At 44.2% G+C, this 27,696-nt stretch overlaps 1 protein-coding gene across 1 annotated transcript; it reads right to left on the minus strand.

Moving 5' to 3' along the window:
- Positions 1 to 323: 323 nt before the first annotated feature.
- On the minus strand, positions 324 to 27,645 carry ZCCHC8 (zinc finger CCHC-type containing 8). The gene is made up of 14 exons (XM_080821560.1): positions 27,222 to 27,645; positions 25,464 to 25,506; positions 20,452 to 20,526; positions 18,752 to 18,857; positions 17,439 to 17,516; positions 14,320 to 14,423; positions 14,138 to 14,203; positions 13,489 to 13,549; positions 12,876 to 13,018; positions 12,438 to 12,580; positions 9,294 to 9,415; positions 7,749 to 7,835; positions 7,366 to 7,483; positions 324 to 2,242 (listed from the first exon to the last, which is right to left on the minus strand). The coding sequence occupies exons 1-14, from the start codon at positions 27,418 to 27,420 to the stop codon at positions 1,464 to 1,466; spliced, it is 2,124 nt and encodes a 707-aa protein (XP_080677686.1). The 5' UTR covers positions 27,421 to 27,645; the 3' UTR covers positions 324 to 1,463.
- Between the last annotated feature and the right edge of the window lie 51 nt (positions 27,646 to 27,696).

The raw sequence follows: 27,696 nt of genomic DNA on the forward strand, positions 1-27,696 counted from the left end.
ATGACTTAGGGAGCAGACAAGTCCTCAGTGGAAGACTGGCCTGTTCACAACCACCTCCCGCATGCTGGCAAGTCCCTGGAACCCCAGCGCCTCAGGTTTCCTCACGTTATAGACGTCATGTGGTGCTATTATATGCACTGACAAAAATATTAAGACAGTGTATATAAAAACACTATGTAAACTTGGATTGTTTTTATTATATACTTCCACTCAGAGGAAAACCAGTATCTAACCTTTAATTCAATCTCTAGCAGGTTCTGTGAGGGCCTTGAGAATAAGCTGCCCCCTTTCCTAGGATTTTCTTCCCTTTCCTGTTTATAGAAGAGTAGATGTGGTTATTCGAGTCCTCAAAATGAAAACGAAATCTGGAATGGTCTGGTCTGGAACGGTTACAGTTTGCTCCCTCTGCTGGCCTGAGAGCAGGATCACACTACCTGAGACTAAGTTCAAGTTGTTTATTTTCAGGGAGGCGAACTTTTAACAATGTAATAGCATTCCACTTAAAGACAAAAAACAGAGTCCAGCACTATCTTATATATCTGACAATTAAAAGCAATTTACGTCTACCTTTTATTTCTAAGTACTAATTATCTCAGGGCTCAAATCTAGAAAGTTATTTTTGTACAAAGGCTAGCTGCCCTCCATTTTTTTTTCAAAAATTACTTTAAAAGATTCTGCTGTCTCTATAATTAAGGCTGAGAGAACACTAAAAATACTCAAACTTGCATTTTCCTAGATTTTCTTTGCTACCACTAATTTTTGCAATCACATAATTTATGTCCAAACTTACAAGGTTGTATACACTAATTTAGCTGTGAATCACTTTTTTGTATTCAAAGTCTTAGATTATGTATATGAAAGCTAATTTATTAAACCTTTGTACACAAAGATGAACATACCTGTATAGCAAACTTATATGAGGAATGAAGTTACAAAAAAGTAAAAGTGTTATTAAAATTGATGCGTGTAAATCACTTACAAAAATACCCCAAATGGGGTAAAGCTGCTCATCCCTGATTTTTCTCATTTGGTTGTCAGAGTTGCAACATGAATTTAAAATGGTTAGAATTTCTTTCTCTTAAAAAATGATATATTAAACTTATATACAGGATAATTAGCAAAATGTAGAAAGGGAAAACAATGTACAAAAGACGGATAAAAACCATCACTCTTGACAGACACAATCCAAAAGTAGTAGAAACCTTAGCAAACTATCTCTAAACCAGCTCATACTTTTATCCCCCAACCCAAGTTCTTATCAGTAAGAATAAAACATAGTAAACCAGCAAGCCCAGCCTTTCTGTTCTTTCAAACAGGCCTGACTTCAGGCCACAATTAAGCTTTGGACAGACTTTTAAACATGGGAGGGACAAATCAGAAGACAACTTTATCTCCACTCGGTACTAATTAACAGAACACAAAGTTATAGATAATTAAATAGCTCTTCGTGCTAAGTCAGGCAGTTAGTCAGAGGCCTTTTTGTTTTTCTGCTGGTTTCGGGGCGAGTTCTTTAGCAAGTTTCTTATCCTGAGGTACATTCCAGTAGATTCTGCCATGTTCTCAAATTCAAACGGCGTTATTCCGGTTGCAAACTTGCTCATGTCGGGTACAGGGCTGTGAGTCTTGGTGGCCGAAGGGCTGGTGTCCCCGTGAAGGGGCTTCTGGCCGCCCCCGTTACTAAGGTCGCAGTTCGACACGACCCCGCCGTTGCCCAGACGAGCATCCTTACAGTCCGTCGGAGCAGACGCCTCCTCCTCCTTCTGGCAAAGCAACGGAGGCTCAGAATCTGGGCTCGGAGCATGTTCGGCTTTGGGCTTCTCTGCACAAGTGTCTGGTACTTCGGGCTCATCAGGCACCGGCTTTTCGGAGGTTCTCCCCTCTGGAGCAGGGACGTCCAGCTCGTTGGGACAAGGCGACGAGGCGACCGAGTTCCCGGTTAGAGGTGTGTCCACGGGAATATCGGAATCGCTGTTCACGCTCTCGGCCTGCTCGAGGGCCGCCCATATCCGCCTCTGCTGTTCCTCCAGTTCCTCCAGAGTCAGCGAGTCCTCGTCCATGGCCGCGGACGCCGTTCTGGTCTGGGGGGAGTCGCCGGGAGTGAGCGGCGGGGTGCCCTTGGGGAGCGGAGGGGTGAAGACGGGCGGAGGGGTGCCCCGCGGCAGCGGCGGAGGGGTGCCGGGGGGCAGCGGGGGCTGAAACTGAAAGGCTTCGCTGCTTGGAGAGCCGTGCGGGACCTCCGCGTCTGAAAGAGAACAGCGAGGACACCTGAAGGAAACCCCCGGAAAACCCATCTCCGTGCTGCGCGCACCGCTGCAGAGGGAGCAGCGACGGCTCGGAGGCAGAGTCCTTTCCAGGTAGTCCGCGGGCACAGCACACTGGGGTCCCTGGAAAAGCGGAGGGGACAATGGCGGGACACGCAAGCTGGGCAGGCTGCTGAGGGAGGGGACCAAGCCAAGGAGACAGTGCGATACGCCCTGGCCTATTTCCCAGTTCTGCACTTCTGGTCTAGACTGTCCGCCTGACAGTGGGTGCGTGTGACTCACCGGTCACTGCTCCTCGCCACCTGTATGTCCCAGACACAACAGATCTGGCCTGTCCCACACAAAGGATCGTTTCCTCAAACCTGAACTCCCCTCCAGCAAGCTGTTCCCACTAACAGTCCCACCTGTGGGGTCTGGCTGAAGTCTCCCAAACCGAACCTGTTCATCACGAGTCCTTCCTCTCCCTCTGTCCCCCTAGCCCTGGTCCGTGGCTCTCCCGGGCCCTCTCTCCCCTGCAGACTGGCCCAGCCATGGCATCGTATCAGGAATACTGGAATCATCTGTGCCTTTGGCCTCAGTTTCCTTATATCCATTCTCCGAACTATTTACCTTTGTAAACCACAAATCTGGTCCCATTAACCTTCCCACCTCATCAGAAACCCTTCAGGGCTCCCATCGCTTACAGGACAAAGGCTGATGATCTCTGCGCCTTGCAAGGCCCTCTAGGACCAAGAATCTGGCTACTTCCACCAAGTCATTTCTCACTGGCGGGTTTAAGCCCCAGGTGTCACTCTTCCGTCGGACCACTGTGCCAGGACGTCTCATGCTTCCGCACTGGCATTTCCCATGGACTCAAACGCCCTAACCCTATTCGTCTCCATGGTAACTTATCCCTCAAGATGCAGTTCAAAGTCGGTCTTGATCGTGGTCTGTGACCTCATGCAGCACAACGGTGCAGCTTCTCCTGACATGGGTACAGCCTGTAACCAGCTCTGTGGCTCTGGTCCTCTCACCACTGGCCACCACCATTTGTATTAAAATGACTTTGCTACCTCTGCACTCCCTAGGCGACACAGACTGGAAACTAAGGACAGCAGCTGGGTCGCATGAATCCACCTATCCTCGGGGTCTAACAGAGGATCCCAACCAGCACAGGTTTTAAAAATTTGGGAAATCCAACCAAGTAACACAATCTTGACAGCGACACAAAACCAGTCAACTTTCTCATAGGGGCAGGGTCCTGGGATCAAGCCCCGCATCGGGCTCTCTGCTCAGCGGGGAGCCTGCTTCCCCCTCTCTCTGCCTGCCTCTCTGTGGGCTTGTGATCTCTGTCGAGTAAGTAAATAAAAAAAAATTAAAAAAAGAAAGAAAGAAAGAAAGATATCAACTCAGAAGAGTAAAGAAAGGCTAAGAGCTGAAAGGAAGGATGCACCACCGGTGAGAGGGGCAGGGAGAGCCGTCAGGAGACAGAAGCCTGAACGAAGACGCCATTACTGAGGTGTTGCTGGGATCCAGGCACCTGGCTAGAAACGGCGCCAAGATGAAGGGCGGACCCAAGTGCAGACGAACGGCATCGCTCAGTCTGGGAACCCCAAGGATGCCATGGGTGCTTTTCACTACAATGAATTCCACGGAGGAGGAGGGGAGGAGCAGGGGGCAGGGAGGACAGAACGCCCGTCAGTGAGTTAAGAACCCCTGGCTGTTAGGCCTCTAAGAACAAACCATTCTGAAGTATAACCCAAGCTTCATTTGAGGTTCATCTGCACAGAATATGGTGCTATGTATTCTTAAATTTTGTATTCTTAAAAATTCTTTAATTTCCTTAAATATTTTATTTATTTATTTGACAGAGAGAGAGATCACAGGTAGGCAGAGAGGCAGGCAGAGAGAGGAGGAAGCAGGCTCCCTGCTGAGCAGAGAGCCCGATGCGGGGCTCGATCCCAGGAGGTGCCATGTATTCTTGACGGGAGAACGTCCACACACACCGGGAAAAGACCCGAAAGCGGCTCTAGTTCAGAACCCACGGGTTTGTGAGATGGGATCCACTTCACTGACCACATTTGCTAATGAAAGTTTTCCACAGGAAAATAATCACACCAATTCAAAGTTTCTTCTTGGGAGTGAGCTGAGCCCAGAGTTCTACCCCCGCGGGGCAGGAAGCCAGGCTGGGGCTGCACGGGTCCTGGGGGTGGGAAGGCCCACCGTGCTTTAGGACCACGTTCCTGGGTGTCACTAAGCCAGTCTAAGCGAGCAAGCCGTCGCGGCTCTTGTGTAAGCAGCTCCAAAATCTGGCCCTGATAATCTGATATATTACTACTGGTTGACTAAGTTGTTCAGAACCTAGGTGGGAAAGCAGGTTGCTATCAGCAACTCTCAAAGCCCCTGACATCTGGTGGGTTGAGAGGAAACACGAGGAAACACGACAATTATTCACAGAAGGACGGACTGACTGGGGATGGACACATGCCTGGAGACACATGGCGGTCAGGACATGTGGCTTTAGGCCTTGAGTTTTAGCGTGTGGTCAGCGATCCTGGTATTTTGTAGACGTTCATACTGGCTCATCTTGGAAGCCTGTGGTTTGGGCAAGGAAGCTCTTGCCATGCGGTCCTTTGTCCTCAGGAGGTAAGTGCATCTTACAGCGGCTTCATTTACAAGTGTGGTTCCTCTAAAGAGGCAGAGGCTTATAAACAAAACCAGCTGCCACTGCCCATGGTTGGGACCAGTGGGCCTTCAACAAGTAGCCTGAGACCTTGAACTACCCCTAGCAAATGTGTGCAAGCAGGCAGAAGCGTCAGCAGACGTCAGCAGAGGCCCTACACTAGGCACCACTGATGAAAGGACTCAGTTCAAGGTCACGGGGCGAGCTAAGGCCTGGCTGGCGAAGGTAAGGGTGGCAGGGCAGCATGCAGCTCACCGCGGGGCACAGCCACTCCTCGGGAAATGTGCCCGCGCCAGACCTGATAGCACAGTGTGGCAACGCCCATTTCAGGCCTTTCAGGCCCCAGGGGTTTTGTTCTGAACGGTCCTACTTGCCTTGCAGACACCCAGTGAGGTTCTAACCAAACTCTTCATCCCAGGGTTATTACGCAAGTACGTGGTCTTCTGCTCCCAATTCCACTCCGGACTGAAAGCCACGGAGGGAAGGTGCAGGCACTGAACTTGGACTCTCAAGACTCAGGGACCTGAGATGAAGCATTTTACCTCATCACAGGGGCTCAGGCTGGCTCTGGACTGGTTAATGATACATAAGAGAGAGGGAGGGAGGGGAAAGGAAAGAAAGTGGGGGAATGAAGGAGGGAGAAACTTCCCCTAGGAGGCAGGTTTCTCAGGCCTCAGCAACTCCCTAATAGGAAATAAACTAGGCTCCCGGGACTGGACTGAAAGTACCTGCACGATGAGTGCGGCCCTGGTGACAGGGTGCTCCACTGCCTCTCAAACCCTGAGATACAGAAACTATGTCTCAAAAGGTTCAAAACGGAGGCACCAGGGTGACTCAGTTCAGCCTGTGACTCTTGATTTCAACTCAGGTCATGATCTCAGGGTCCTGGGATCCAGCCCTGCACTGGGATTCTCTCTCCTCCCTCTCTGCCCCTCCCCCTCTTAAAAAAAAAAAAGGTTCAAAAGATATTCACAGATATTCAAAATGCTTAAGACCAAAATTCACCTCCTACGGGAGATTCCTTCCAACGTAATTTGGAATTTAAGTGCACGGTCAGTGGAGTCAGACAACTGGCACCGGCACCGACAGAAGTCCTTAAGAGACAGAAACCACAAATTGCCCTCGCCCTCGCTCAGAAATCCTGGCCATGGCCTCTGATAACACTGAGAACTGTTGGCCTCCAGGAACCTAATCTGGTCTGGGACAACTGCTTTCGAGTTACGGAGAATTGCTTGTTTTCATAAAAGTTCATAAATGTGGCAAAGGCTGTCATGATTCTGTTGTGAACTCGCTGACCTGGTGAGAAGTGACACTGGGTACTGAAATCAGGTGGCAGTTACTAAAACCCGGGGCTGTGACTGCTGTTCTGGTATTGAGAACTCTGGAGGCTGAGACTAAGTAGAGCAAAAATTTGGGGAAAGGGGGGTGGGGACTTTGAGTTGAGACTTTAATTACCTTGGACTTTAAGGGGATTTAATCTGCGACCTTTAAATTCTCCCTGGGAATTTACAGTTAAGAAGGGGATCCACGATCTCACTGGGGCCATCTGTACTGCCCGCATTTTCTCACCACGGTATCCAAATGCACTTCATCTTCACGTTGCCATTTAATCTCACTTTAGAACGTCTGATGTGCAAAAAGGACCAAAACAGCTGGACGTAATTTGGGATGGGAGGTAGCGCAAGGAGAGTTTTCAGTCTTGCATTCAGAGTAGCTCTGCGATTTATCAAATTAACATAAAGTTCTGATTCATTCCAGAGCTTTCTGGGGGCAAAACCTAGGCTACACAGCAGCAGCCCCAAGGGGAAGCCCAAAGGACCTGTGGCCGGTATCGGGGGGTGAGGGACTCAGCAAGGTGGGTGCGCGCCTGCCCTGATCCACTACTGGCCTGCTGAGGCCCGTCACGGTGCTGGTTGGCCACTGCTTCTCTGGTTAACCCCACAGGATTAAGAGAATAAAAAGCCAGAGAACTAGCAGAGGGCAAGACCTCTGTTCCCCTGTGGCTTTCCAGAAGGACAGATTTCCTATGGCCTCTCTTCACTGAAGGGAAGGGTGAATTACCGAGTTGGGGTATTATGGGAAGAATAACGGGCGAAGTTTGGCTCTGTCCTTCTTGCTCTTGGCATGGAGCTGCTAAAGCAGACCACTTTCCACCGCCTGTCCCAGAGCACTGTGCCTATTCGAGGGGCAGTCCAGATCCAGGACCACCAGGACTGGCTGGGCCGGACTCCCTGAGTCAGGAACTCCGCAAGCTGGCCCCCTTGGCCCTCACACCAAGACCTCGTATCAGCACTAGAGGTGCTGCTCTCATCTACAAGGAAAAAAATCAAAGCATTCTTTTTGGTGCTCCTAAGGCCCCTGCCCTCCTTCCTAATGGAACTCAGGAGCACGCACACTGGCCCTACCTTCTCAGTGAAACCAAGACCAGGGGACAACACCTACCTGAGTCGAGCTCCATGTCCGCAGGCGAGGCCGCTGAGCCGCCTTCCTTCTTCTGCTTCTTCGGGCTGCTAGGGCTGGACTGGGAGGAGGACCTCTTGCTGCCAGACCTCACACCTGGCTGAGAGAGGATTCACGCCAAGCACCAGTTAATGGAGTAGACGAAGAACTAGATTCCATGCCCTCCCTCCAATACCCTGCAGACACCCAATCTGCAGCCGAGTGCGGGTACAGGGTCAGTGCAGCGACCCTTTTCTTTGTGACTCAAGCAGAAAAGCCCGGGCTTTATACCCAAAACAAAAGAGCACTGAGATGCTACTGAGTTACAAAATCCTACAAATACAGGCAATACATTCTTATCAACCACACCCTAAAAAGCTATTTACCGCTTGGAAGTTAGAAGTCAGGTAATTGGCAAACACGTCCTTCTGCTGGCATGCCTGCATCGGTATGGACCCAAACATTCTCCATTCCTAATGAAGACAGAAGGAAAAAGGAAGCCTGGATTTGGAAAACATCATACTTTTGAGATTTTATAAAGTGGAGGTCTCAAATTACATGTCTGTTTCACACATGACTTTTGCTTTTGGGGGGAATTAATGAAAGTGATGGTGCATTTAAGGGGAAAAAAAAAGCCAACCAACTCCACCTGCAAAATGATCAACTGAATACTAAAAGCTACTTGACAAAATCACTTGGCCCAAAAAGGCTCCACCTACTGCAAGCAGAAGTTCTAAGCAGTGGTGGCGTGGAGGCGTGGCCTCCTCAGGCCTCCCTCCCCCTAGGCCCCCGGCACTGACCACAGCGCCTTTGCTCCTACACCCAGCTACACGCTCGCTCACGCTGAGCTTCCCTCTTCTGTTCTTTGGCTTTCCAAACCCGGCCCTCATCTTTATGGTTCAACAATCACCTCTCTCTCATCTCAAGAGCACATGCTACAGTGGTTCTCAAGGAAAATCACTTGAGGCTCCTGTCAAACCTACAGATTCCAGGTCAAGTCTGTTAAATCTAAGGGTGGGACTCATCAACGTGCCCGTCTGCCGGGCGTCCCCAGCGGGCTCTGATGTAGGCTGGTCCTGGGACCGTTTTCAGAGGTTCGGATGGCTCGAGCCACGCAGTTTAGCCCCGAATTAATTACACACTTGTCTTCCCATCTATTCGCTAGACTCTAAGTGCAGACCTTTGGCTTCGGCTCTGCTGCCCAGTTTCTAAGAACACCTAAGAAGGTATTTTTTACTGAAATGTCACCACCACCACCACTACCACAACAGGCCACTGTCGAGTCTTGAAACATAAATGAAAGTTGGAAGAGATTCAGTGTAGAAAACCATTCTCTAAGGAGTGAGAAATTTTACTTTGAAGAGAAGAAACAGGGGGAAAGGAATTATAGCATAGAAAAAAGGCTTTACTTTCCAAGTAATTGCACAGAACTTACAATACTGCCTCAGAACCATCCCATGTTTTAAAAACATAATCTTTTAATTTTAGACTTACAGAATCTAACCATTCTTTTAAGCTCTTTTTCATAAGGCATAAAATCAGAAAAAAATGTTTTTTTGGTTTTTGGTTTTTAAATGAACACAAGATTTCACTTAAGCGTCTCATCAACATGGGGGCCTGGGTGGCTCAGTCAGTTACATGTCTGCCTGTGGCTCAGGATTGCAGGGAGCCTGCTTCTCCCTCTCACTTTGCCCTCCCCACCCCTCATGCCCGCGCTCTGTCTCTCTCTCAAATGAATAAATCAAATCTAAAAAAAAAAAAAAAGGTTCTAGTCAACATAAGGGAAGTTTCAAAATTAAACACACTAGTAACATATTTACTTCTTTACATAACAGTAACTGCTACTTAAACTAATGTTTTGAACTGTTACAATAACGTCCCACCCCAGAAGAATAAAAAAAAAATATATATATATATATATATATACTTACATCTGGAATTCCTCTGGGAGTAGATATATTAAAACCTGGGTAGTTTACCAGTTTCGAGAGATCATAGGTGACGCTTTTATTCTGTTGGGCTTCCCCAGCTTCCGCTTCCCCATCAGCACCATCTGCGGTAGGACAGGCAGAGCGTTCACACTGCTGGATGCCAACACCAGTCCCTTTCCAAGCCACAAGTGGGCTGGGCAAAGGCTTACATTCACGGCAACAGAATCATTCTGAGAACAGCTTTGATTACAGTTTTTCTGAAACATCAGATTAGGACTTTTAAACAATGCAAACAATGCAGACAGGATAGTTTAATAAAAATGATGTTTAAAATCTTGGAAACTGGGATGCCTGGGTGGCTCAGAAGGTTAAGCCTCTGCCTTGGGCTCAGGTCATGATCTCAGGGTCCTAGGATCGAGCCCCGCATCGGGCACTCTGCTCAGCAGGGAGCCTGCTTCCCCCTCTCTCTCTGCCTCTCTCCTACTTGTGATCTCTCTGTCAAATAAATTAAAAAAAAACTCTAAAAAAAAAAAATCTTGGAAACCTGGGTTTATCTGTGGGTTGCTTAAAAGCCTAGTCTGCACTGATCTGATGACTTGCCTGATCCTCTATTTCAATGCCTTTATTTTGTTTAGTAAACAAGTATTTCTTATGTACCAGACAGTTTTTTTTTTTTAAGATTTTTATTTATTTATTTATTTGACAGAGATCACAAGTAGGCAGAGAGGCAGGCAGAGAGAGGGGGAAGCAGGCTCCCCACGGAGCAGAGATCCCGATGTGGGGCTCGATCCCAGGACCCCGAGATCATGACCTGAGCCGAAGGCAGAGACTTAACCCACTGAGCCACCCAGGTGTCCCACCAGACACTGTTTTAAATGGTTTACAAGTATTAGCTCCGCTCACCTTCATAACAACCTTAAGAGGTACATACTATTAAAACCACTTTACAAAAAAAATAAAAATAAAAAATAAAAAAATAAAACCACTTTACAGATGACAGAAGGTATTTGGGAACCACTTTATTATTCTGAAAACTACTGAATAAATCATGCATTTATTTTGCCAGTCCGAAGATGTCTACATATATAAGGTAATCAGTTTGCGAGAAGTTTCTCTTTAGTCAAGTATTCCAGCTTATTTAATAAGCTAAGAAGTAACAAAGAATGAGACTATAACCATTTTGCAGCCTATCATTAACAGGTGTAGACAGGCAAAAGTCATCAGTGACTGGTTCCACCACAACAAACGTGCTAAAGCAACACGCCGTGGGGATGCAGCAGCAAACTCTTGAAAACTCAAAAGGACAAAACACAGTTTTGTTAAAAACAAGGAAGGCAATCTACAGACTAAGAGATTCAATCATCCATAACCTTTTGTCCAAAGACTCTCTAATCAAACAAACTAAAAAAAAAAAAAAAAAAAAAAATGAGGAAAAGGAAAGACAACAGAAATGAGAACACCTACAGAAAAGTGGCACGAGGTACACCTGAACGCCAAAATGACTTGGGAACTGTCCTAAATAGTTCTTCAGCAACTAATTGAGAAGGGATGGCTTGGTGAATTTTTAAAAATATTTTTAATTACTGGAAGCCTGGGTGGCTGGGTCAGTGAAGCATCTACCTTTGGCTCGGGTCATGATCCCAAAGTCCCAGGATCGAGTCCCACAGCTGGGCTCTCTGCTCAGAGGGGAGTCTGCTTCTCCCTCTGCCCCCCAACCCCCGCTCGTGTTTTCTCTCGCAAAAATAAATTAAAAATCTTTAAAAAAATATTTTTTAATTACCTAAGTAATACAAAGAAACATTTCATTTCTAAAAGATTTAGAGCATCAGAGAGAACCGAGTCTCTAGTCTAATCCTCTTTCCTTCTCAGGGGGAACCACTGTTGAGCTTCCCACATCGGTTAAGACGTTTTAAGTTTTTTTTTTAAGCCAAAGAGGGAGAGATGTACTTAAATAAGGTGGTCAGGAGCGCCTGGGTGGCTCAGTTGGTTAAGCATCTGACTCCTGGATTTGGCTCAGGTCCTAATCTCATGGCTCCTGAGATCGAGCCCTGCCTGATCAGTGGGAGTTTGCTTGGATCATCTCTCCTTCTGCCTGTTCCCAGCTCATGTGCACCTCTCTCTCTCTCTCTCTCTCAAATAAAAACATAAATCTTAGATAGACAAATAGATAAAGATGGTCAGGAAAGGCATCTCTTGAGTCTGAATCCCAAAATCTAAATGGTTCTCAGTTAACATCTTTTAAAAATATTTTACATAAATGTCCTCAGAAAATCAATGAGCATGGTTTCATCCATGTGGAATTCTTTTTTCTTCCTTTCTTTCCTTCCTTCCTTCCCTACCTTTCACGTAAGACGAATGGCATCATTGGTAAACTAGGCAGAAACGGAGTACTGCAGAGAGATTTTGCCACATCAGCTCACACAGATTCATTCTACTCCTTAAAGACGGCAGCAGGGATTCCACAGCCCAGATCCACCATTGTGATTTAGCCATTCTTCTTTAGGGCCTTAATGTTGTTTTTAATTTTTTACAGTCACAGTCAATGCTACAAAAATATACATACTTTCCTTGTGCAAGTGTGAATTATTTTTCTAGAGTAGATACCTAAGAGAGGGGTTCTAGATCACAGGAGGGTTTATAGAATCTGTATGTCTAGGTCTACTGGCACTGATGAATAGATTTGTTAACATTTCTCTCTCCTTTTTTGAAGATTTTATTCATTTGAGAGATCGAGCAGAGAGGGAGAGTGAGAGGGAGGAGCAGACTCCCCAGTGAGGGGCTCGATCCCAGGACCCCGAGATCACAACCTGAGCCTAAGACAGACGCTTAACCCATGAGCCACCCAGGCGCCCTTCTGTTACCATTTCTAAGGCAGGCAAGAGTTTATGAGGATTAGCTGGAGAGCTGATGCTCTCGCCTCGGTAGTCACTGAGCAGGTCCAGATAAACCATCTGATAATTCTCAATGAAGTTTTAGTTCCTTGTTTGTAAAACAAAGGAAAGACCATCATGATAGTTTTTAGTTAGCTCCACACACACTGAATAAGCCAGCCATTCCTATTAGGTATTACTGTAATTCTCGGGGGGGCGGGGCGTGGAGGGGGAGTAACCTTTAAGCTGACGTAGCTAACTTAACATACTATACCTTTTCCATCATAGAGTGCAAGCCCTGAGTTCTCCAGCTCGGCCTCTTTGAGCCACCCGGGGGGGTAACCGAGCTGGCGCATCCGATATATAAAAGGCGGAAGGCTCTTGTCCGTCACCCCGAGCGCATCCTGAAGTTCCTCACTAAGGAGAAACAAAAGAGGAGAAAGAAAGACAGTATTCATGTCTGGATGAAAACACAAACTGTCCCCAATATTTTAAAACCACTGTGTGTCTTAATGTTACACATGGTGACACGGTGCTTAACAAACACACAGGGGGGATGCCAACGAATGTTCCTGAAGGAACGGATGCGTATTCTCTCAAACGGTGCTGGGGCGCGCCTCTATACCTGCGATTACCCTCCAGACACAGAAAACGCTCCAAACACGGGTGACACAGAAACGACACTCTATGGGAAAAAAAATCACAGAGGTACCTAATGACTCCCGGCTTGAATCTTCCAAATCTTTCTTCTACCTCTTCTGCATGGTATCGCTGCTGGAAACTCTGGCTGTTTGCCTCACCACAGGCATCCATATACTCTTTTCTCTTTTCACTTATTCGAGCAGCGTTCCGCGGCTAGATCACAATGCATTTGAAAAAAATGTTAAGAAGCCGTTTAGAAATTACTTCAGGAATTAAATAAACACAAGCATTCTGTTTTAGGTCAAGCAAACAGATTATCCCAGTTTTAATATATAACGAACGACAAAAGAGAGTAGATATTCTAGAAAAACAGGCAAAGAGAAGAAGCAGTCATTTTAATTTCTGATTACCTCCATATTATCTTAACATAAAATCAAGTTTCTAGAATTAACTCTAAAAAGTAACTCTCCTGTTTCATTCATCTCAGACACACAGCACTGTAATCATTCTTTTTAAAATCTAAGGTCTTAACGTTTAAGTACAAATCTGAAAAGGTTTCAAATTCAAGGACCAAAAGAAAGTGAACACAGCAAGTTTCTTTATCTCACACAATGGCATAAATGTGTGGAAAACATTAGAAAATTCTAGGTCAAAGATTTTTTTTTTATATGAGAAAAATTTACCATTGGGCAATCTTTCATTTGATGTTCTTCAGAACCACAATTGAAACAGTGAGGCTTTGGCCTATTTGGTCAAAAAACAAAGACGTGCATAATGTAAATGAGGATATAAAAGCAGATCAATACAATTCTTTAATGACAGCAAAGTGTATCAGAGAGACAAGGCACGCAGATCACAGATTACTAATATCTGCACTCATGAGTACACTTTCACCTTCTGTACTCAGCGACTTAAATAGTACTTTTAACCAACTCTTTTAACCAATGTTAAAACCAATGTTCCCGACTGATCTGTCACCTCTGGGTTTTGTGAGTGGTTAATAAGAGAAGAACCGAGGCAAACAGATTATTATTTCCTTTAGGTTAACTTGGGAAGGGGCAGGTCATACTAAGACAGCAATCAAACTGACAGCAACAATGACACCTTTCCACCCACCCAAGCATATTAGGCGTGAACCAATGAATTCCAATAAACAGATGACGGATTTAAACATATTAAATGTCTATATATGAAAATTCTAGCTTAATCTGTAATTTACTTACAGTAAGCCAGCAATGAAGAATATTAATTTTTCAAGCTAAAAGAGTTTATGGTTTTGGTTAAAAAAAGTCTTAAAAAGAAGAAGAAAACAAAACAACTCCCCACACAAACCTTTTTGCCTTTACTTGTATTTCTTGCCCTTCTAGAGAAACAATGTGGCTGAAGACTTGCTGGTACCTTTAGTGAATTTTATTAAGGAATAGTTATCATAGTCTGCAAAATTTGGTAAATTTTTTTAAAGGTGAACTTAATGGCAAGATGCATAAAAGATCTTCATTCACTATGTAGGATACTTGGGTATTTCCCATCCTTCGGTAAGCTGAGGGTTTTCATTTAGTAGCGGTTGCCCCAATTTATCAAGGCAAAAATTAGTAAAATACAGGACACTTCCTACAACCTGCAGAAAACAAGTCAAAAAATATTGCTATTTAAGCAGAAAAAAAAAAGACATTAAATTATGTAAGACTATGATTAATTGTTTTAACCATTTAATTTTGGAGGAAATTCTTAGAAGTCATAATCAACTCCCTAGTTAGAAAGGAGCCAGATTTTGAGGTGTAAGCAAGAGCTGCTTCTTTCAACGCCCCTGTGTCTCCCAGATCGGAGCGCCCCTCTCAGGAGATCATTACTATTAGCTGCATTCTGCTCAGACATTAAAAATGAAAACTTTGACTCTCACGTTTCCCTCCAATTCCCCATCTCTTTGCTTCCCTTGGTGGCAAGACAATTCAGAAAAGTCGGTTGTGTTTACTATTTTCATCCTCCCTCCCATTCCCCCTTTTCTTTTTCCCTCTGATTCTGGGGGAAATTTTCATAGACAGAAATTGAAAAAATGGTACAGTGAACACCCAGCTACATCCTCTCTACCCAGATCCAACTGCTGGTATCGTCCACGCACGTGCGCATGCGCACACACGTACTTCTCACTGAGCGGTGGGGAGAAAGTGCTGCCGCCATCAACTTAGTCTAAGCCATTATTTTCCCCCACCGGACATTAACACAGTAACTCCTAACTGGTTTCCAGCTTCCACACATAACCAGCTACACACTATTTTCATGACCCGTCACCCGTGAACACTTTAGGATGGGTCTTCTGAGGATAAGCGCGTTCCCCTACACGCCACAATACCACTGTCACACCCAAGAAAATTAATAAATCCTTAATATCATCTATATCCAATTTCTACTGTTTTCCCAACTGTCCCCCAAATGCCTTTTTTCCCCCTAAGCCAGGATTTAAGGTTCGTGTGTTGTATTTAGGTGTTAAATCATTTTAGTCCCCCACTTTTTTTTTTCCCCCTTAGGTGGCCCTGCCATTCTCTCTTGAACGTCTCTGGGAAGACTTCGGTTCCCTTCATGGCACTCCGCGCCCCGATGACCCGCACACGGCCAAACTCACTGGACGCGCTCCGTCTTCATCTCAGTCTCTGAGCAACAACTGACAGGTGATTTCTCCTTCCTCAGAGACACACTTCTTTTGGCTTCTAGGACACCGTGCTTTACCCTGCTGACCAGTCCTTCTCATCTCTCCATCTTCTGTGAGTCTTGGTCCCAGTCCTCTCTACCTGCGCTCTCGAGGTGACTTATCCAGACCCATGGTATGAAGGACGAGTAAATGCTGACAACACCCAAATACCCAGTGCTGCCTAAATTCCAATCTTGCATATTCAAGTGCCAAAGGACGGCTCTCCCGGACACGAAAGAGGCATCTCAAACTCACCTACTTAAAACTGAACTGGATTCCCATTCCCCGGCCAAACCCTCTCCTCCCACCAGTTTCTCCCATCACAGTAAAGGCGAGGACACTCTTCCAGCTGCTAAGGCCAAAAACCTGAGTGATTTGGACTGCTCTCCCACTTCCGTGTTCTACACACCCAATTCATCAGCACATCTGATCAGTTCTATTTCCAAGGTATGTCCACGGTTGAACCACTTCTCACCTCCACCACCAGCTCTCCAGACTAACCTGCCATCTTCCCTTACCTGAGATCAATACAGTAACTTTCTCGCTGGCTTCCAGCTTCTACATGTAAACCAACTAAAGATTATCTTCCACAGGGAATCCAGTTCTTTTAAAAATTCAAGTCCTATCATGTCACATTTCTACTGAAAAGCCTCAAGTGGCATAGCCCATACCCCTATGGCTTATAAGGCAATATAAAGATCTAGATCTTATGTTCTAGGGTCAGAAGGACTAGATTCAAACCCTGGCTTATGCTGACTTATTTTCTTCACAGCTCTGCTTTCCCCCACCAGAATGTAATTCACGAGAGCAGAGACTCTGCCCGTCTTTTTCATTGCTGTGTCCCTGAATTCAAAGGGGTCCCTGGCAATAAGGGAGCATTCGGTAAATATTTATTACTCTTTATTAAAGGACTAAGTGAATAATACATAAAATTCCCACTTTCCAGGTAGGTGCCACTCTAAATCCCAGAACCCTAGAGTCAGATGGGACACGAAAAGTCATGTAGTTCAAATTCTTTGTTTAAAGCACCCACAGGATCTCAGATTTTGACTTTTTACAGTGACATGGAATTTGCTTTCTTCTTTTTTTTTGAATGAGACCTACCACTTCATTTTCACATCTCTGATAGAAATGTGCACTAAAAGTTGACTTGCAATGCGCCTGTCTGTAGTCTATCCAGTCACTGGTCCTGGTTCTGCCACTTGGCACTACAGAGTGATTGAAAATGACACCTTTTGGAAATAACAGCCTTTATGACATTTGCAGAGATGTGATACCCCGTCGATCTCTTCAGCAATGCTGGGGACTCATCACCCCAGCAGCCCCACATCTTCAAGACTGTGGTCTGTCAATGGGGCACGATACTCCCTCAACATGAAAACTAGTCTGCCTTCAACAGAATCCAAGATTACATCATCTTCTTAAAAAAATTCTAAGTTGAAAAATCACACCACTCCACTGTACTGACACAGTGAGATTCCTCGTAGGTACGGAAAGGCCTAAATGTAGGCTCATCCCTGTTATGCTTCTATTTTTCACCCACCATCTGAGCTTGTCAACATTTTTAATCTCCTATCTGCCATCTGTTATGTTAGTTACTTATCCGTCCCCTCTCAGCCTCAGCCATCTGTAAGTGCAACATGCACGCGTTCTAGATCGTCATCCACGCGTTCTAGATCATTATCCACGTTCATGAACATCAATAAAAAGAGGGTTGTCAGGACAAAAATAAAGTCCTCCGAAGTATGTCTACGGTGTATGCGACAGTTATTAAAAAGCAAACTATACTATTTAGAGGCTGAAGTCTACACTCTTGTTTATAACAAATTTCATGAAAAGATGGGGATCATTTGAGGCCACATGGCTATACCACCTTAATGATACCCAAATGACACAGGATAGGAAACATGTTATCTACAGAATTCAAACTAAAATGCCCATACTTACACTAAACGCTTCCTTGTTGTTTTTAATGGCACAGGATTCTTCTACTTTATGGTCCTCTTCTAGCATAACACTAGATGGCTAAGGCAAAGAAAAACACACGTTACCAAAATAACGAATTTTTAACACTTCAAATTTTTAATATTAGAAATTTAAATACACCCCTTTATTTTCTAATACGTATCACTAAGGTACACACAGTTCTTAATTCATTACTGTCATAATCAGTAAATTTGGAAGCTAGAAATGCTTATGAAATAAATTTCACAAGTCGGAAAATTTAAAAATTTTATAAAAGATACGAAAGACAGCACCTTCTGAAGCACTAGTTCATGCTATGCTTTCACTATGCTTTTCACTAATTCATGCATTAAACTGAATGAATAAATATTTAAATTCTCAATACTTAAACTGACAAAGCAGACTTTATCTTGAAGTCAGGTAACCAGAAAACTTTAAAAATATGTGATTCTACACTACTGGTTAATATGGATAATATAACTCTCATAGACCTCAGGCTGCTATAAAATTCTGAAGTGTTCCCGGAATCAAAAATTAGGTAATATTCAGTATAGTTTTTATTGTTAAATGTATTTTGTTTCTTGAATCTTTAAAAATTATATATAACACATGAAAATTAAAGATGATGAAAATTTAACTAATCAGAACACCATTCTACAACCTGAGGATAAACAGCTAACAACCTTTATTTGAAGAACTCTACTTACCTTAATTGGGAATTAAAAAAGAAAAAGCCCTGAAATCATAATTCTGATTTTTTAAAATACAAATTCACACTCTAATAGGCACACAGCAAAATTTCTCAGATTTCTTTGGGCATGCTATTGATTTTTCTCCCAACAAGCAGAAGGGGAAAAAAAGGATGGCATGTGAACCTGTTGGTTTTAGAGAAAAATAATTCACCTTTTATAAACTCCAGAAATACAGATTTTTTTTTTCTGGCTTAAAATTGATTTTCTGCCCCAAACCACATGTCCAAGTGAGGAAATGGGGGAAAAAAGACTAATTTTAAGTGAAGCAAGGTCTGAATAAAACTCCCCTGAGAGGAGTCACAATGCAGAAGAATGCCCTGAGGCTGGTCAGATCAGTGAAGGATGCCCAAGTGAGGGATGAGAGGGGAACATATTATCTTAACAATCTTGTTGTTTTAAGTTGTAGTCAACATAGAAAAGTTGTATTAGTTTCAGGTGTAGGACACAGTGGTTTCATTCTGATACAAAAGTCTCCCTGTGGCCTAAAAACTGGCGGTGAAAAACATAATCTATTAATCTTAAAGTCTCTTAAGTTTTAAATACCTGGGGCAAAAGATTAAAGGAAGTCTTTTCCACATCATTTTTCTGCTGTTCCTCAAATCTTTTTACTAAATTTGATACAAATTCCTCTATTTCTTGATGATATTGCCTGCATGAGAGGACACAACAGTCAGAACCCAGAGTAAACACTGAACAGACTGAAATCTTACACGTTATTAGAAGGTGTCAGGAGGTAATTCTGTTATCTTGCTTTTCAGAGGTTTATCAAAGCACTAAGTAACTAGAATACTGAGGAAGCTATTTCTTAGGAAAAAATATACACTGTTGCCGAGTTAACGGAATGATTATGAAAATCTACATGTTAGGCATGTAGCAGGGGCAAACATTTGTGCTGTGAATAGACGATTTTATTTATAAATTTTACATTTTTAAATTCTGAATACATAAGCCACGTAAGACATGGTTCAAAATCCAAAAGAAGGAAAAGGGTTACGTAACGAAAAGCCTTCTTCCTGGTTGTGTCCCAGCCACCTACCTCGGCCTCGAAGAGACAACCAAAGCATCCTTCCCTACCTTCCTCCCAGAGACTCCCTATGCACGTATAAGGACACACCTATACGAATGTTAAACTGGAACAAAATTACACCAAAATGCAACAGAAACACAAAATAAACGGGACAACTACAGAGGTCTACTTTCCCCAGTTTTCTAGCTGGCAAGAGCCACGCTCATTGCTTATTCCTAACACTCGGCTCAGGAGGTGCCGACGGAGACCAAGAGAGGCTGAGTGGGGCAGCCAACTTGATCTTCACCAGACTTGATCTTTCAGGTCTGTTTAGCGCTGACATTCTAAGATTGCTGCAGGCAAAACTGCAGATAAACGGTGCAGACATTAGCTTGCCATGAGCAGACGCTGATTCAAATCCGATGATGACAACAGTGCTAGTGCCCAGCACCCTGCTAGTGCCACATTCACCATCTGGCGTCCCCACCGCTCTGAGCCTCGGGTTCCACCTGGGCCCAGACAGAGAATGTAGGTAATGGGCCCGCCACACAGCTAACACTCTCTACATGGTCCCCATTACCTTCTTTACCTTGCCTAGAACCTATGAGATAATAACAGATTCAGCCAGCCAGAGACGGAAGCCAGCTGTCTGAAACGTCTCCGACCATGCTCCGAGGAAGGACAGGGCAAAGCCTCAAGCCATTTCAGGACAACACTGCAGGAATGCACTGAGTCACCCTAGACCCAAGCACGCAGGAAGGCCTGCAAAGGTCTAACTGTCACACTCATACACACAAAGTCATGTGGGTAAGCCGTGAAGACAGCCAACAGGGTAAACTCAGTTACCTGATTCTGGGGTAGAACAGACTAACATTTCTTACTGCTGTGGGGGGCAGCTGTTGTGCTAATTAGAGGCTATCACAAGTGCTCATTTAGCTACCCAAGAAGTAGTTATTATTAGTATCCTGTTTTCCAGTGAGGAAACTGATTGTAGACAGGACTGTGACCTGCCCAGGTTCACATATAGAGACAGTAGGGGCCCAAATTCACATATAGAGAAAGTAGGGCCCAGATTCAAATTCCTATTTATAGATGTTAATATCCTTGCTCTTAATCATGATTCCCTAAGTTTTAAGTAAAATGAAGATGGAATAAGTACATATGAAAACAGCATATAGAAGACATTGTCTCATAAACATATTAATTCATTTTACATAGAAAACGGAAAGTTACTTACTTTGAAATAACATTGTTCATAAATAGAATCTGTAATAAAGGTCCATCTAACTTAGTATTGTTCACCAATATTCCACTAAAACAGAAGTTAAAACATATTCTTAGAAGATTTTAAAGTAAAACCCATAAATGTATATATAAACACAACTTTTATAATTATTAAGTACCAAAGATCACAGAATACTTTACAAATAAGATTAAGAACAACCAAGAACTCATCTATTTGCAAAAAAAAAAAAAAAAAAAATTTTTTTTTCATAGAATTTTACCTACTTTAATGATTTTACATAAAGGTATCCCTTACATATTTTTAAAAATATTTCACAAAAAATTTAAAACTGTAGTTAAAGTTTCCAACCAAAAAAATTCCTTATCTAATGACTCTTTTTTTTTTAAGATTTTATTTATTTATTTGACAGAGAGAGAAAAATCACAAGTAGGCAGAGAGGCAGGCGAGGTGGGAGGGAGCAGGCCCCCTGCTGAGCAGAGAGCCTGATGTGGGGCTCAATCCCAGGACCCTGAGATCATGACCTGAGCGAAGGCAGAGGCTTAACCCACTGAGCCACCAAGGTGCCCCTAATGGCCCGTCTCTTTACAGACTGGGGGAAGGGAGGGTTTAGATAAACCAGCAGGTTACAAGAATGAATATATACAGATATATACATATATCTATATATATTTTTTAAAGATTTTATTTTTATTTATTTGCACAGAGAGAGAGAGAACACAAGTAGGCAGAGCAGCAGGCAGAGAGAGGAAGAAGCAGGCTCTCCATCGCGCAGGGAGCCCAATGCGGGGCTTAATCCCAGAACCCTGGGATCATGACCTGAGCCAAAGGCAGCTGCTTAACCGACTGAGCCACCCAGGCGCCCCAAGAATATATTTCTAAAAGAATCAGAGTAAATTTAGCTTTGAAATATATAGGAAAATGAAACACTTTAAATGGATAGCCTCTTAGAAGGCAGAGTACATCAGTATTTCAAATCCTGGATACTAAAGCAGAGATACAAAAAGTATACTGCTGGGGCGCCTGAGTGGCTCAGTTGGTTAGGTGTCTGCCTTCAGCTCCGATCATGATCCCTGGGACTGAGCTGCACACTGGGCTCCCTGCTCAGCGGGGGAGCCCTGCTTCGCCCTCTGCCTGCTGCTCCCATTGCTTGTGCACTTTCCCCGTCAAATGAATAAATAAAATCTTTAAAAAAAAAAAAAAAAGTATATTGTTCCTGGATTTGATTTTCAAACACTGGCCAAAAAGGAAACGAACAAACAAAAGTAGAATGCGGCCTCCAAACTGGAACAAGATCCCGGTGGTAACCTGGACCAGCTGAGTCTTAAAGATTCCTCTCTCCCCACCTGCCTCCTATTCCTTTACCTTCGCAGCGAGTGAAATAAGTCAGTCTGTATTTGGGATTGCTCGAATCAAGAAACAAAAGTAAAACATGGAGAGGTTCAGAAGTTTGCTTGAATTTGCACAAACTTCTCTTCTTAAAAATACACGATATTTTGGGGCGCCCGGGTGGCTCAGTCGGTTAAACAGCTGAGGCTTGATATGGGCTCAGGTCATTACTTGGGAGTCACGGGATCGGCCCCCACCACTCTCCAGGCGGAGTACAGAGTCCCCCTGAGATTCCCTCCCTCCCTCTCCCTGAGCCCCTCCCACTGCTCGCTCACTCACAGGCATGCATTCTCTCTCTCAAATAAATAAATGAAATCTTAAAAAAAAAACAACCATGATATTTTGGAGGGCGCCTGGGTAGCACAGCTGGTTAAGCGACCAACTCTTGGTTTTGGCTCAGGTCATGATCTCAGGGTTCTGGGATCGAGCCCAATGAAGGGCTGGAAAGGCTCGGCGCAGAGATACTCAGGGTGGAATTTGGTGAGGACTTTCTTTGCCTCTCCCAGCTGCCCGGGTGCACTCCTGGGCACACAGGCTCTCTCACAAACTCTCTAAAATAAATAAATAAACCTTAAAAAAAAAAAATACATGTTTCTAAAAACCACATACAATTGTATGGTCCTTAACTAGAGACCAATCTGAGCAACAGCAAGAAAGACATTCAGTTGGAGAAATCTGAATACGGGCTGAGCTGGGAGTGTTATTAAGAAAAATCATGCCAGGGGCGCCTGGGTGGCTCAGTGGGTTAAGCCTCTGCCTTCGGCTCAGGTCAGGATCCCAGGGTCCTGGGATCGAGCCCCGCATCGGGCTCTCTGTTCAGCAGGGAGTCCGCTTCCCCCTCTCTCTCTGCCTGCCTCTCTGCCTACTTATGATCTGTCAAATAAATTTTTAAAATCTTAAAAAAAAAAAAAAAGAAAAATCGTGCCATTTATTGGGATAGTGGTGTTGTGATTATGCATGACTAAGTCTTGCTTTTAAAGATTTTATTTGTCAGAGAGAGAGAGAGTGCACAAGCAGGCAGAGTGTCAGGCAGAGGCAAAGAGAGAAGCAGGCTCTCTGCCAAGCAAGGAGCCCGAATTGGAACTTGATCCCAGGACCCTGGCATCACGACCTGAGCTGAAGGCAGCGGCTTAACTGAGTCACCCAGGCATCCCAAAGTCGTGCTTTTAAAAAGTTACATGCTGAAATATTTAGGGTAAGATGTGCATATAAGATGAAAACGTGTATTATATTATTCTTTTCTTTTTCCATAGATTTGAAAATTTCCATAATATAAAGTTAAAAATGTTTATTGGACAAAAAAGGAAAGAAACTTCTGATCACGACAGTTCCAAAAATAAGGATTAAACCAAGAAGCTGGGGGTACAGATTTTATCTATATAATTTTATTTCGTTTTGTTTCTAAATTTTCTGTAGAGTGCTTTATCAGTGTCTGACAACATGAAGAGGACTAATTCTAAAAAGAAATTTTTACTTTATTCCTTTTTCAGGATATTAATTCCTGTCTCATGTACTGGTAAAACCCATGATACCTATCATTTAAACTCGAGTGATTATAACCCCTTCGTAATTGAGTGTTTAAATTATCAACTCTATTAAAAAGTGTGCTTATCTAAGTTATCTTTAAATACCCAAAAAATTGTGATTTTTTTCAGGAATCCCAGTTATATTCAATACATTTAATATCTAACCAGAAATAAACTTAGATCCACAAAGTGCGCTCACATGGAGGAAGAAGGAAGGTAGGGCATGGGGAGATTTCCAAAATACATCTAAATTCTGAAATTTTAAACCTTTAGTCACCAATGTAGCTAGTTATTTCAGCTGGTACCAGAGACAAAAAAAGGGGATGTAACACTGGCTCACAGCCCTCCAAATTCCAAAAGCTTGGTAATACCATTCCACACAGTAAGATCGTACTTCGATAAATATTTAAGATTTAGTAACCTGTTAAGTAAATTTGTATTAAGAAACCAGCATTTGCTCTTCTATCTCTTAAAATCGTATGTCTGAATGCAAATCTACTCACTGTACTTTCTTTAAAAGCACACTAATTTCTCTTTTTCTAAAATGAAATTTTGCATCATTTCTATTTAGGAACAGTTTTGTTTGTTTTTTTAAAAAGATTTTATTTATTTATTTATTTGCGTGAGAGAGGGAGAGTGCACAAGCAGGCAGAGTGGCAGGCAGAGGCGGAGAGAGAAGCAGGCTCCCTGCCGAGCAAGAAGCCCGATGCGGAACTCGATCCCAGGACCCTGGGGTCATGACCTGAGCCAAAGGCAGCGGATTAACTGACTGAGCCACCCAGGCGTCCCTAGGAACACATTTTAACTCTGTAAGTAAACCTTCACCAAGAGTAATACTGTAATCCTAACTTCCCAGAAATGTTTGTGGAATAAGAACAGCTAGGCTGGCAACTTGTCTGTTCTGAACATTAAGAAAAAATTTCCTGGATAGGGGTGCCTGGGTGGCTCAGTTGGTTAAGCCACTGCCTTCGGCTCAGGTCATGATCCTAGAGTCCTGGGATCGAGTCCCACATCGGGCTCCCTGCTCTGGAGGGAGCCTGCTTCTCCCTCCCGCTGCCTCTCCCCAGCTTGTGCTCGCTCTCTTTCTGTCAAATAAATAAAATCTTTTAAAAAAACAAACAAACAGGGGCGCCTGGGTGGCTCAGTGGGTTAAGCCTCTGCCTTCTGCTCAGGTGATGATCCCAGGGTCCTGGGATCAAGCCCCGCATCGGGCCCTCTGCTTGGCGGGGAGCCTGTTTCCTCCTCTCTCTCTGCCTGCCTCTTTGCCTGCTTGTGATCTCTGTCTATCAAATAAATTAAATTAAAAGAAAAAAAAACTGTTAAAAAAAACAAACAAAAAATTTTTCTGGATATGTTTCACAAATGTTTTTATCCAGTTTAGTCAGTTTAAAAGTTATCCAGGTATACAACATAATGATTCAATATTTGTATATGTTGGGGCACCTGGGTGGCTCAGTGGGTTAAAGCCTCTGCCTTCGGCTCAGGTCATGATCCCAGGACCGTGGGATCGAGCCCCACATCAGGCTCTCTGCTCAGCAGGGAGCCTGCTTCCCTTCCTCTCTCTCTGGCTGCCTCTCTGCCTACCTGTGATCTCTGTCTGTCAAATAAATAAATAAAATCTTAAAAAAAAAAAATCTGTATATGTTGTGGGCGCCTGGGTGGCTCAGTTGGTTGAGCGACAACTGCCTTCAGCTCAGGTCATGATCCTGGAGTTCCTGATCGAGTCCCACATCAGGTTCTCTGCTTGCCAGGGAGTCTGCTTCTCCCCCTGACCTCTCTCCTCTCATGTTCTCTCTCTCTCTCATTCTCTCTCTCTCAAATAAATGAATAAAATCGTAAAAAAAAATTTGTATATGTTGTTTAATGATCACCACAATAAATCTAGTTAACATCCCCCCAAAATAATTAAAAATTTAATGTACTTATGAGAATTCAAATTTTACCGCCTGAAATTAAAAATAAAGGATCATTACTGATTTCTTCAGAGAATGCTAAATAAAAACGATACAGAAGTCCTACTTTTTTTAATAAAGAAATTATAGCTAAATATTAAATATAAATAAAGAACAACAACGGTGTAATATCTCATACCTTGGTCGAGTCAGAATGTTCAATTTTCTTTTAAGTTCTTGATGTTATTACTTGTTAAGGAATATAAGCCTTCATTAAACAGAATCATAACTATCATAAAATTTAACTACTCACTCTTACTTTCGGTGTCAGAATGTTACAAACGTTAGAAGACCCACAAGTATTTTGAGGATGACACACTTAACTGAGTTCCTGTTTTGTTGCATGGCTAGACATTTAAACCTAAACATTAAAACAGTTTTCTCATCTCTTCCAACATAGATACTCTAAGACAGGGTCATATAGTTCAAAAGAGTAACAGGGCCACCTGGGTGGCTCAGTGGGTTAAAGCCTCTGCCTTCGGCTCAGGTCATGATCCCAGAGTCCTGGGATCGAGCACCCCATCGGGCTCTCTGCTCAGTGGGGAGCCTGCTTCCCTTCCTCTCTCTGCCTGCCTCTCTGCCTACTTGTGATCTCTGTCAAATAAATAAATAAAATCTTAAAAAAAAAAAAAAAGAGAGTAACAGACTGAACCCAAAGAGTTATTCAACATACCCCATCAAAACCTAAACAGCAATTCATTTGAGGGTGAGCGGCATGGGGGCGCCTGGGTGGCTCGGCAGGTTAAGCATCTGACTCTTGATTTCGGCTCAGGTCATGATCTCAGGGTCCTTAGATCGAGCCCCAAAGGACTCCCCGATGATGATGGTGGAGCCTGCTTGAGGTTCTCTCCCCCTCCCTTGCCCTGCCTCCGCTCATTCATGCTCTCTCTCTTTCTCTCAAAAAAAAAAATAAATAATAATAATACAAAAAGAAAAATAAAGAGCAGCATAAGTGATAAATACAGTGAAACAAACTGTTAAAGATGGAGAAACTAGGATAGAACTATGGATGTTCACTGTACAATCCTTTCAACTTTCCTGCAGTTTGAAATTTTACATATTAAAGTATAAAGGAAAACATCATGAAAAATAAAATCAGACTTCAAAAACCTTTAAAGATGATTTACCAACTGCTTTCAGTGTTTCACTTTAAACGGGAAACTATCTGAACCGAAATCATCTGCCCAAACACCTCTAAGAATGTAAACATCCATACTAACAACCCTTCCTAGAAAGGCTGTAATCACGTAACTAAGCCAAACGGAAACTCACTTGGCGCGTTTTTTTCCCAAGGCTTTGCAACGCACCTTCACCACGGAAGGTATTTCAAAGTCGAAGAACTTTAAAATGAATCCCCAACCTCAGTCAGGCAATTAACCATTTCTCTCCGCCTGCTTCACATCCTTCAACTCCCAACTTCCGCATCCTAAGACTATTAGCTTCTACCCCCCTATAAAACACAGATCTACCCTAAGGTCTGAGGATCCGGCTATCTGCCTATAGACAACGACAACAAGACGGCATCAACTTAAGCCTGGCTACAAAAAAAAATGAAACTGGATAAGGACTTCAGAGAGGAGGCGAGGAAGCGGTGACCAGCCTACGATCTAGCCGTCTTAAAAAATCCTAAAAACCAGTCCCAGCTTGGGGGGCGCGGGGAGCGCGTCTAGTCCGGGGCACGGATCCCGACCGGGCACGGATCCCCAGAGGGGAGAGGATCGCGCCGGGGCCCCGGAGCAGCTTACGCAAGCCGAACCCTCGATTCTCCTCCGCCCGCCTGTGGGGCGAGAGAGGGGTTATTCGGAATTCTGGCCCTCCTGGAATTTCCGCCCGCGCCCTCCCAGACACGCCGCCTGCCGCACGCCGGTGACCGGGCCCAGGCAAACGGGAAGGATATTCTCGGCGCGGAGCTGCTCGATGGTTTCCTCGCACTGCCGAAGCCGCTCCCGCAGCTCCGCGTCGCCGACCCCATTCTCGTCCTCCTCGTCGCCGTCGTCGTCCTTGAAGCGGGTGTGAACGGGCTTCGGAATCGACTCCTCCGGGTGGTCAAACGCCTCGAACAGCTCTAGGTCGCCAAAATCCACCTCCGCCGCCATCTTGGGCTGTGGGTGAGATTCGAGAAGGGGCGGAGCTGGCCGCCCGGCCGGGGGCGAAGGTTGTAGGGCGGCACCGCTCGCTCGGGCTTGGGCCGCGCTAAGCCACCCGGTACGGTTTTCTCCAGACCTACGCCGCCGAAGCTGCACAAGGGGCGGGCTACTCCCGAGAGACTACAACTCCCAGAATGTAGTGGCGTCTCTCAGCACTACTTCCGAGATTGCTCCGGAGCATGGCATGCTGGGACATGTGGTTTCTAAGCGACGGTTAACTCATTG

This window comes from Martes martes (assembly GCF_963455335.1).
Source record: "Martes martes genome assembly, chromosome: 13".
Taxonomy (NCBI): domain Eukaryota; kingdom Metazoa; phylum Chordata; class Mammalia; order Carnivora; family Mustelidae; genus Martes; species Martes martes.